This window comes from Sapajus apella, unplaced genomic scaffold, assembly GCF_009761245.1.
Source record: "Sapajus apella isolate SASKATOON/1434 unplaced genomic scaffold, GSC_monkey_1.0 scaffold44, whole genome shotgun sequence".
Lineage (NCBI taxonomy): Eukaryota > Metazoa > Chordata > Mammalia > Primates > Cebidae > Sapajus > Sapajus apella.
Window position 1 is genome coordinate 10,334,957 of NW_022436984.1, and position 12,316 is coordinate 10,347,272.

Sequence of the window (12,316 nt, forward strand, 5' to 3'; positions counted from 1 at the left end):
GCAGCATAACGGAAACTCATAAATAAAGCCCTAAATCCCTGGGACAGAGCACCTGGGAACAAAAAGCAGTTTATGAGTTCTGCTGCAGTAGACCTAAAAGTACCTGCCTAGCAGCTCTGAATGAACAACAACAGAGCTCGCAGCTCACCATTTGAGCTCCTATAAAGAAGAGACCATCTCCTCAAGCAGCTCCCTGACCCCTATATATCCAAAAAGACACCTCATAAAAGAGAGATCAGGTTGACACTAGGCGGGTATCCTTCTGGGACAAAGATAGCAGAAGAAGAAAACTGGTAACAACCCTTGCTGTTCAGCAGCTGCTGCAGGTGAACCCCAGGCAAGCAGGGCCTGGAGTGAACCTCAGCAGACCTACAGCAGGGGGGCCAGACTGTCAGAAGGAAAACCAAGAAACAGAAATAACCTCACCATCAACAAACAGAACGTCAATCTGAAATATTTGAGACCCAATCTGAAAGCCAGCAACTACAAAGTCGACAGGTGGATAAATCCTTAAAGATGGGAAGAAACCGGCGCAAAAAGGATGAAAACACGCGAAACCAGAACACCTCTCCTCCAAAAAAGGGATCACAACTCCTCACCAGCAAGGGAACAAGGTTGGATGGAGAACGAGTGTGATGAAATGACAGAATCAGACTTCAGAAGGTGGGTAGTAAGAAACTTCTGTGAACTTAAAGAACATGTTCTAACCAAATGCCAAGAAACTAAGAACCTTCAAAAAAGATTTGACGAAATGCTAACAAGAATGGACAAAATAGAAAGGAATAAAAATGAATTGATGGAGCTGAAAAACGCAACACGAGAACTTCGTGAAGCATGCACAAGTATCAACAGCCGAATGGACCAAGCAGAAGAAAGGATATCAGAGGTCGAAGATCAACTCAATGAAATAAAACGGGAAGGCAAGACTGGAGAAAAAAGGGTAAAAAGGAATGAACAAAGTCTCCAAGAAATGTGGGACTATGTGAAAAGACCTAATCTACGTTTGATAGGCGTACCCGAATGTGATGAAGAGAATGAATCCAAGCTGGAAAATACTCTTCAGGAAATTATCCAGGAAAACTTCCCCAACCTAGCAAGGCAGGCAAACATTCAAGTCCAGGAAATACAGAGAACACCACAAAGATATTCGTCAAGAAGAGCAACCCCAAGGCACATAATCGTCAGATTCACCAGGGTCGAAATGAAGGAGAAAATACTAAGGGCAGCCAGAGAGAAAGGTCGGGTTACCCATAAAGGGAAGCCTATCAGACTCACAGCAGATCTCTCACCAGAAACCCTACAAGCCAGAAGAGAATGGGGGCCAATATTCAACATCCTTAAAGAAAAGAACTTTCAACCCAGAATCTCCTATCCAGCCAAACTAAGCTTCATAAGTGAAGGAAAAATAAAATCCTTTGGGAACATGCAAGTACTCAGAGATTTCGTCACCACCAGGCCAGCTCTATAAGAGCTCCTGAAAGAGGCTCTACACATATAAAGGAATAACAAGTACCAGCTCAACTAAAGGGCAAAACAGCCAGCTAGCACCAAAATGGCAGTATCAAATTCACACATAACAATATTAACCCTAAATGTAAATGGACTAAATGTCCCAATCAAAAGACACAGACTGGCAAATTGGATAAAAAGACAAAACCCATCGGTGTGCTGTATCCAGGAAACCCATCTCACATGCAAGGATACACAAAGGCTCAAAATAAAGGGATGGAGGAAGATTTACCAAGCAAATGGAGAGCAAAAAAAAGCAGGAGTTGCAATTCTCATCTCTGATAAATTAGACTTTAAAGCAACAAAGATCATAAGAGACAAACAGGGACATTACATAATGGTAAAAGGATCAATGCAACAAGAAGAGCTAACGATCCTAAATATATATGCACCCAATACAGGAGCACCCAGATACATAAGGCAAGTTCTTAATGACTTACAAAGAGACATAGACTCCCACACAATAATAGTGGGAGACTTTAACACCCCATTGTCAACATTAGACAGATCAACCAGACAGAAAATTAACAAGGATATCCAGGACTTGAACTCAGACCTGGACCAAGCAAACCTAATAGACATTTACAGAACTCTCCACCCCAAAGCCACAGAATATACATTCTTCTCAGCACCACATCACACCTACTCTAAAATTGACCACATAATTGGGAGTAAATCACTCCTCAGCAAATGCAAAAGAATGGAAATCATAACAAACAGTCTCTCAGACCACAGTGCAATCAAGTTAGAATTCAGAATTCAAAAACTAACTCAGAACCGCACAGCTTCATGGAAACTGAACAACTTGCTCTTGAATGTTGACTGGATAAACAATGAAATGAAGGCAGAAATAAAGATGTTCTTCGAAACCAACGAGAATGAAGACACAACATACCAGAATCTCTGGGACACATTTAAAGCAGTCTCTAGAGGAAAATATATAGCAATAAGTGCCCACATGAGAAGCAAGGAGAGATCAAAAATTGACACCCTATCGTCAAAACTGAAAGAGTTAGAGGAGCAAGATCAAAAAAACTCAAAGTCTAGCAGAAGACAAGAAATAGCTAAGATCAGAGCAGAACTGAAGGAGATAGAGACACAAAAAACCCTTCAAAAAATCAATAAATCCAGGAGCTGGTTTTTTGAAAAGATCAACAAAATAGACAGACCACTAGCCAGATTAATAAAAAAGAAAAGAGAGAATAACCAAATTGATGCAATAAAAAACGATAAAGGGGATATCACCACAGATTCCACAGAAATTCAAACCATCATCAGAGATTATTACAAACAACTCTATGCACACAAACTAATAAACCTGGAAGAAATGGATAAATTCCTGGACACTTGCCTCCTGCCAAGCCTAAACCAGGAAGAAGCCGAAACCCTGAACAGACCCATAACAAGGTCTGAAGTTGAGGCAGCAATTAAGAGCTTACCACCCAAAAAAAGCCCAGGTCCAGATGGGTTCACAGCTGAATTCTACCAGACATACAAAGAGGAGCTGGTACCATTTCTTCTGAAACTATTCCATACAATACAAAAAGAGGGAATTCTTCCCAAATCATTTTATGACACCAACATCATCCTGATTCCAAAACCCGGCAGAGACTCAACAAGAAAAGAAAACTACAGGCCAATATCCATGATGAACATAGATGCAAAAATCTTCAATAAAATACTGACAAGCCGATTGCAACAGCACATCAAAAAGCTTATCCACCATGATCAAGTAGGCTTCATCCCGGGGATGCAAGGCTGGTTCAACATACGCAAGTCTATAAACGTAATTCACCACATAAACAGAACCAAAGACAAAAACCACATGATTATCTCAATTGATGCAGAGAAGGCCTTTGACAAAATTCAACAGCCCTTTATGCTAAAAACCCTCAATAAGCTAGGTATCGATGGAACTTATCTCAATATAATAAAAGCTATTTATGACAAACCAACAGCCAATATCATACTGAATGGGCAAAAACTGGAAGCATTCCCCTTGAAATGTGGCACCAGACAAGGATGCCCGCTCTCACCACTGCTATTCAATATAGTATTAGAAGTTCTAGCCAGAGCAATCAGGCAAGAAAAAGAAATAAAGGGCATTCAAATAGGTAAGGAGGAAGTCAAATTGTCTTTATTTGCAGACGACATGATTGTATATCTAGAAGACCCCATCGTCTCAGCCCCAAACCTCCTGAAACTGATAAGCAAGTTCAGCAAAGTCTCAGGATACAAAATCAATGTGCAAAAATCACATGCATTCCTATACACCAATAACAGACTTAAAGAGAGCCAAATCAAGAACAAACTTCCATTCACAATTGCCACAAAGAGAATAAAATACCTAGGAATACAACTAACAAGGAATGTAAAGGACCTCTTCAAGGAGAACTACAAGCCACTGCTCAACGAAATAAGAGAGGACACAAACAGATGGAGAAACATTCCATGTTCATGGTTAGGAAGAATCAATATCGTGAAAATGGCCATACTGCCCAAAGTAATTTACAGATTCAATGCTATCCCCATCAAGCTACCAATGACCTTCTTTGCAGAACTGGAAAAAACCACCTTAAACTTCATATGGAACCAAAAGAGAGCCCGCATAGCCAAGTCAATTCTAAGCAAAAAGAACAAAGCAGGGGGCATCACACTACCAGACTTCAAACTATACTACAAGGCTACAGTAATCAAAACAGCATGGTATTGGTACCAAAACAGAGATATAGACCAATGGAACAGAACAGAGGTCTCGGAGGCAACACAACATATCTACAACCATCTGATCTTTGACAAACCAGACAAAAACAAGCAATGGGGAAAGGATTCCCTCTTCAATAAATGGTGTTGGGAAAGCTGGCTAGCCATGTGCAGAAAGCAGAAACTGGACCCCTTCCTAACACCTTACACGAAAATTAACTCCAGATGGATTAAAGACTTAAACATAAGACCTAACACCATAAAAACCCTAGAAGAAAATCTAGGCAAAACCATTCAGGACGTAGGTGTAGGCAAGGACTTCATGACCAAAACACCAAAAGCATTGACAACAAAAGCCAAAATAGACAAATGGGACCTAATCAAACTCCACAGCTTCTGCACAGCAAAAGAAACAATCATTAGAGTGAATCGGCAACCAACAGATTGGGAAAAAATTTTTGCAGTTTACCCATCTGACAAAGGGCTGATATCCAAAATTTACAAAGAACTAAAACAGATTTACAAGAAAAAAACTAACAAGCCCATTCAAAAGTGGGCAAAGGATATGAACAGACACTTTACAAAAGAAGACATACGTGAGGCCAACAAACATATGAAAAAATGCTCATCATCACTGGTCATAAGAGAAATGCAAATCAAAACTACATTGAGATACCATCTCACGCCGGTAAGAATGGCGAACATTAAAAAATCTGGAGACAGCAGATGCTGGAGAGGATGTGGAGAAGTAGGAACACTTTTGCACTGTTGGTGGGAGTGTAAATTAGTTCAACCATTGTGGAAGACAGTGTGGCGATTCCTCAAGGACATAGAAATAGAAATTCCATTTGACCCAGCAATCCCATTACTGGGTATATATCCAAAGGATTACAAATCATTCTACTATAAGGACACGTGTACACGAATGTTCATTGCAGCACTGTTTACAATAGCAAGGACCTGGAACCAACCCAAATGCCCATCGACGATAGACTGGATAGGGAAAATGTGGCACATATACACCATGGAATATTATGCAGCCATCAAAAACGATGAGTTTGGGTCCTTTGTGGGGACGTGGATGAACCTGGAAACCATCATTCTCAGCAAACTGACAGAGGAGCAGAAGATCAAACACCGCATGTTCTCACTCATAGGCGGGTGTTGAACGATGAGAGCACATGGACACAGGGAGGGGAGCACTACACACTGGGGTCAGTTGGGGGGAAATAGGGGAGGGACGGTGGGGGTGGGGAGCTGGGGCGGGATAGCAGGGGGAGAAATGCCAGATGTAGGTGATGGGGAGGAAGGCAGCAAATCACACTGCCACGTATGTTCCTATGCAACAATTTTGCATGTTCTTCACATGTACCCCAAAACCTAAAATGCAATAAAATAAATAAATGGGAAAAAAAAAAAAATTAGCCAGGTGTTGTGGCACATGCCTATAGTCCCAGCTACTTGGGAGGCTGAGCTGGAAGGATCACCTGAGTCTGAGAGGTCGAAGTTGCGGTGAGCTGTAATTGGGCCACTGCACTCTAACGTGAGTAACAGCCTGTCTCAAAAACAAAAAACAAAAAAACAAAACTCCTGAGCTCAAGTGATCCTCCTACCTCAGCCTTCCAAGGAACCATCATGCTCAGCTTAAATATGTATTTTAAAATCAATTTCCACATATAAGCATTTTATACATTTATAAATAGATAAATCAGACCTTGTGTCTAAAAGAAAGAACTGTATTTACGGCCAGGCGCGTTGGCTCATGCCTGTAATCCCAGCACTTTGGGAGGCTGAGGTGGGTAGATCACTTGAAGTCAGGAGTTCAAGACCACCCTGGCTAACAGAGCAAAACCTCATCTCTATTAAAAATACAAAAAAACTAGCTAGGCATGGTGGCAGGTGCCTGTAATCTCAGCTACTCGAGAGGCTGAGGCAAGAGAATCGCTTGAACCCAGGAGGTAGAGGTTGTAGTGAGGCAAGATCGCCCCACTGCACTCCAGCCTGGGCAATAGAGTGAGACTCCATCTCAAAAAAAAAAAGTCTATGCATGTGAATCAGGACTGAAAGGGAACAAGTTAAAGTAGTAGATTATGTGACTAGGCTTTTAGGTGACTTTATCCCCTTTTTCAATTACCATTAATAAATTACTTAAATAAAATATTTATATGAGTTTCAAGGTAAACATTTACTACTGATTTATAGACTTAATTTTCCCAATGTTGGAATGGTATATATAGAACCATGGGCATCAGTGGAGCTAGTGGATATTTTAAATCAGAATTTAGAGTTGGTTTTCAAGTATATGCACCTTCTCAAGTCTTGAAGATTAAAGTTGGACTCAAACTCCCTTGAAAGTAAGAAAGCTTGCAGCTGGGGAAAACTATGCAGACCAAATATCTGCAGATTAAAATTCTCTCTGATAGGAAAGTCCTTTCTAATGAATGAATTTAAAGATATACATCCAAATGCTTTTTGTGCTCCAGAGTATCTTAAATACTTACCTTCATCTGCCCTATTAATTTCATGTTCGGGAAGCCTGGAGCTGCTGGGTCTGGAAGGTGAACCCACAGATGGCTGCAATGAAGGAAGTTCATCAACATCTCTCAAATTAGCAAGCATATCTTGTAGTTTTGACCTATTGGGCCCTAGCCAAAAAAGGTGGGGTGGGGGAAGACAAAAAAGAGAAAAGAGAATTATCTAACTACATCAAAATAGCATCATAAGCCTTATTTTCCATTGTAAATATTTACCTTTAAAAATATTCTACTAGATTAATAAGAATTATTTTCAAATTTTCAAATTATTGTAAAAGTTTATTTCTTGAAAAGAATTATACTTTACATATTTTTAAATAAAGCAAATGGGATAACATCACTATTTACATTTAAAAAAATGTGTGTCCAGTTAGACCATTAAAAATAACATTCTTTAATCAAATTACTGTATATTGCTCTAAATGTAGCCAGATATAGACTGTGAGCCTACTGTACACTGAATTAAACAATAACATCCCTGTTTGTTTGTTTGTTTAAATTAACTTGCATTAATTGCCTTACATCCTCAAGCTATGGTACCCGAGGTGAAGTCTCATGCCCTACCCATTACTTACCTGAACTTTGATTCTTCATTCTCCCACATCCCTGTTTTGACTGTTTTATATAGGATAGAGGCTGAAACAGATCTTCGGTAGTTTTTCCTGTTATAAGTTTAATTAAGAATGGGAAAATCTTACCCATAGTCTGTTACGGTTTTTTCCTATACCAGCAAAGAATACAACTATTTTTAAGCAATTTTAACTAATGCCTAGAAATGTATTTCAAGATAGTATGATTGGAGTACATGATTTGACTGGAAATATCTCTACTAGACCACATTGAAAAGACTCAAACTTTTCAAATGAGTACTAGTTCAATTAAAAAAAAACTTTATAGTGGTTTATAAGTCAGTGCTTTATATACCAATTCAAAGCATGGCTTTGGTTCTATTTTTATCCTAAGTTTTTACTTGTTCCAAGACTGCTATTTTATCAAGATAACATGTACAGAAGACATTAAACAAAATGTGCTGAAATGTGTACTCCCTGTCTTCAGTGAAAGATGTTAAAATCACTCCCTTACAGTGTCATTTTTCTTCACCATACTAAAAAAATCACGTGCTAGATGTCTGAACACAAATCCCCCGATTTAAGAAATCCAGTTGCTTCTATTAGTAGGAATATTGTTCCAGTCAAATGGTGCAGTTTCAGTTAAGTGCTAAATTCCAACTACAGCAATGCCCTGATATTTGACAAGAACTGAATAATCAATGGAAAAGTAGATGGATTGTGCATAAGTCCTGGCTACCTTTCCAACTGAAAGATCTTTTATATTTCAAGACATTCATTTTTGTAGCATAATGGCCTAAAGAAATATATCAACATTAAGTTAATCTGGAAACTATTTATCACATAAGATATCCAAATTTTCCTCAAAATTTCAGTTTAACTGGTTTTTTGTCATGACTCTCAAAAGCCATGACAAATCATTTCCCTATGCTTTTTAAGATTAAATTGTCTATCAGTAAGTATATTTGGCTAAAAGGTACAAAATGTGCTTGTGTTTTAATATTAATCTTTCTCATTGATTTATCTATACTGACTGAGATAGCATTAAACATCATCATCTCTCAGGATGTAATGACTGATATTATGTAACATCAATAACAGACACTGGCTTTTTATCAAATCAAGCTAAACACTGGTAAATTCTAAGATATTTTAAATAAAGGCTTAAATGCTTTTAAGTAATGTTTTAAGTTTAAAAGAATGTCCTAACAGGAATGACTCGTCTTTAATAAGCCTTAGCATCACTACAGACAGAGAAAAAAATATATATCTTTCCAGTCTTTTGCAACTTTAAAATACATTTCTCGCTAAGTTAGATTTTAATCTCACTTTATACTACCTTAATATCTCAAAGAATTAAATTCTTATTGCCATAAAAGTGAGGCCCAAGTTCATATCGTCAACGAGGATAGAAACACAAGGAGGTAGTTTAGCCTTGCCCCTCTCAGAAGATTGTTTTAGATTGTTTTCTGGAATGATTTGCAAGCTTTTGTATTTCCATTTTACATTCTTAACTAGATTCATTGCTAAACAATTTGCATAATGAAATAATTAAACATATATGATTCACAGGGCTAGAAATTTCCTTTTGGCTTTTGTTTTTGATGTGGCACGTATTTTATTGAAAAGGAAAAAAAGTAATTGGTAATAATGTTATAAATGAAATTGGCCCAAAATGTTCAAAAAGAAAATAAATATTTTTTAAAGTTGTATGTTTGACTCTGTGCCCTGTATAGCATATAGTGGTATGAGCAAATGAAATGCATGTTATGAACACATAGAATATTCAGGGGTAGAAATTAACTTTCTTTCTGTCACCAATGTCTAAAATTGTAAGCAATAATTTTGGTGGATTGCCAGAGGGTCACACGAAATGAATTATAAATTGTCATTGAAAAAAAAAAATCACTGTTATAATTAAGCACAGGTACTTTTAAAAAACCAAATTATCACTGTGTTTGAATACATAGCCCAACACTCTCATGAGGCTCTGGATTTATTATTGGGATACAGTATATATGATTCTATAAGTACATGTGGGTTGTTTTAAGTTCAGCATCAAATAGCTTATCATTTAATTTCAACCCCTGAGAGCAGGTGAAAAGGAAAGAGGTCAGGAGCAGAAATGAAAAAGAGTAAGTAGTTTTAGGAAAACATTGAAAAAAAAAAAATGGGGATGTAAAGAGGCAAGATTTGTGATTTACAGATACAATGTTTTCCACTTACTCTTCACCCCCTTTTTCCCCTTTCTCTCCTTTTTGTATTGTTCCTTGAGTTTGGTAATTACTCCCTGGTCCACATTCCAGGCTTCAGGCATGAGACACTGGTCTTCCTTTTCTAAACAGAGTAAAACAAATGAAACAGCCTTATTCAATAAAATATTGAACACTCTGAGTCAATATGTCTGAATGATATAACCATTTTCTTTATAGTGTCACTAACTTAAAAAAAGTCATTGTTTATTCATTAGATATATAAGTCACACAAAAAAATATAATGACTAAGAAGAAATGATCAGTGCAATTTCCTAGAATAAAAAGTTTCTCTTAAAAGAGACATACACATAGACACATACACCTGGAAGATTTTAGTGATTTTTAGTAAATTAAGCCCAAACACTTTACAATCAAGAACTTCTTGGCCGGGTGCAGTGGCTCATGCTTGTAATCCCAGAACTTTAGAAGGCTGACACAGGTGGGTCACATGACGTCAGGATTTCGAGACCAGCCTGACCAACATGGTAAAACCCCGTTTCTACTAAAAAAAAAAAAAAAAAATTAGCCAGGCATGGTAGGTAGCTCATGCCTGTAATCCCAGCTACTTGGGAGACTGAGGCAGGAGAACTGTCTGAACCTGGGAGGCGGAGGTTGCAGTAAGCCGAGATTGCACCATTGCACTCCAGCCTGGGCAACAAGACTGAAACTCTGTCTCAAAACAAACAAACAAACAAACAAACAAAACTTCTCATTTTCAGAATTCCACTAGGACTAACTCACAAAAAAATTTGTATTAATTTATGCAATGAGAGAAAATTATTACTTAGAAATTGTACAAAACAAACGCCAGTTATCTTTTAAAGAATTATATTTTTAGCATATGTTCATCAATAAATGCTAATATTTTACAGGCTTAATACACAGCATTTGTTAAAATTTATTAATCAATCTTCATTTAAAATTTACAATTTAAATGATGTGTTAGTTTATAAATTCTTAAAACAGGAAACTGAGCTGCTAGTGGTAAAGAAATGCAATAATCAATTGTCACTATTTCAAGAGAAGAAAATTTTAAAAATGTTATGGATTTATATTTACTATAAAACAATCTAAATACTATATAATGCTATCTAAATGTTAACTCAGAATGCTAGCTTGAAACCAAGACTGATATATTCAACTGCTCACTCTACATTTCCATTAGGAAGTCTAACAGATACCTCAAACCGAACATCCAACCCCTCTCCCGATCCAGTCTGTTCCATCTAAAGAGTTCCCCACCTTATCTGATGACAACTCCATACATGTACTTGCTCAGAGCAAAACCCATTCTTTCTCACCCCACATTAAGTATATCAGGAAAAACTATTTTTTCTACCTTCACAAATATTCAAAATCTGGCTTCTCAGCACATATATTACTTCTCTGACCACTATGATCTCTTGCTAGGATTACTACAATAATTGTTCTCCCTCCCCTAAGCCTATTATCAACACTTGTTTCCCTATGTAGTCTATTCTCAATGCAGCAGCCAGAGTGATGGTTTAAAATAAAAGATATTGTCACCTTTCTTGTTCAAATTCCTCCCATGGCTCCCTGTCTCACCACTGGTCTACATGGCCCAACATGATCTGGTCATTTCTTACTATATTCTCCCTAGAATCACCCTGCTCCAGCCACCCTGGCTCACTTAAATTTCTCAGGCATGCCAGGGATGCTATTTTAGGGCATTTGCTCTGGATTTCTTCTTTCTGAACACTTCTTCCCCAGATACCATATGGCCAATTTCTTCATCACGTCTTTTACTCAGTTGTAACCTTCTCAATGGGGCCTACTATGGCCACTATATTTTATGGGTTTTTAATTTAAAATTTTATTTTTGAGGCAGAATCTCATTCTATCAAAGCAGCTGGAGTGCACTGCCACAGTCTCAACTCACTGCAGCTTTGATCTGGGCTCAGGCAATCCTATCTCAGCCCCCCAAGTAGCTGGAACTACTACAGGTATGTACCACCATGCCTGGCTAATTGTTTAAAAAATTTTTTTATAAAGATGAGGTCTCACTATGTTGCCCAGGCTGGTCTCAAACTCCTGGCCTCAAGCAATTCTCCCATCTCAGCCTCCCAAAGTGCTGGGATTACAGGCATGAGCCACACACCCAGCTAACCACTCTATTTTAAATTGTAACTTGTCCTCTCTACCCCACACTGACCCCAGCTCTCCCCATCTCCCTTACTCTATACTTTTTCTACTTTCCATAGCATTTATCACCTTCTGACATACTATATTCTCTTAGCTGAATGTAAGCACCAGAAGAATAAGGATCTTCACCTAGAAAACCCAGCAAATAGAAAGCACTTGATCAATATTTGTTGAATGAATGATGGGAATAAATCGAAATGAATCATATTAAACAGAAATCTGTTTTTACCAACTTAAGTTTCAATCCAGTTTAGAAAACTGTTTACTGGGCCTCTGAATATAATACTATTAAGAATAATTTTAGGCCGGGCGCGGTGGCTCAAGCCTGTAATCCCAGCACTTTGGGAGGCCGAGGCGGGTGGATCACGAGGTCAAGAGATCGAGACCATCCTGGTCAAAATGGTGAAACCCCGTCTCTACTAAAAATACAAAAAATTAGCTGGGCATGGTGGCGCGTGCCTGTAATCCCAGCGACTCAGGAGGGTGAGGCAGGAGAATTGCCTGAACCCGGGAGGCGGAGGTTGCGGTGAGCCGAGATCGCGCCATTGCACTCCAGCCTGGGTAACAAGAGCGAAACTCCATC

At 38.3% G+C, this 12,316-nt stretch overlaps 1 protein-coding gene across 3 annotated transcripts in view; it reads right to left on the minus strand.

Annotated features, from left to right (window-relative positions):
• The window catches only part of STRN (striatin), a 136,099-nt gene that overhangs the window by 45,238 nt on the left and 78,545 nt on the right, over positions 1–12,316 (minus strand). For 2 of the 3 annotated variants that reach the window (XM_032239305.1, XM_032239307.1), the window contains 3 exons: positions 9,542–9,652; positions 7,322–7,408; positions 6,714–6,857 (listed from right to left, as the gene is read on the minus strand). In XM_032239305.1, the coding sequence (XP_032095196.1) occupies positions 6,714–6,857; positions 7,322–7,408; positions 9,542–9,652 (342 nt within the window). The remainder of the gene's footprint in view (positions 1–6,713; positions 6,858–7,321; positions 7,409–9,541; positions 9,653–12,316) is intronic. The other variant, XM_032239306.1, reaches the window with a different exon arrangement.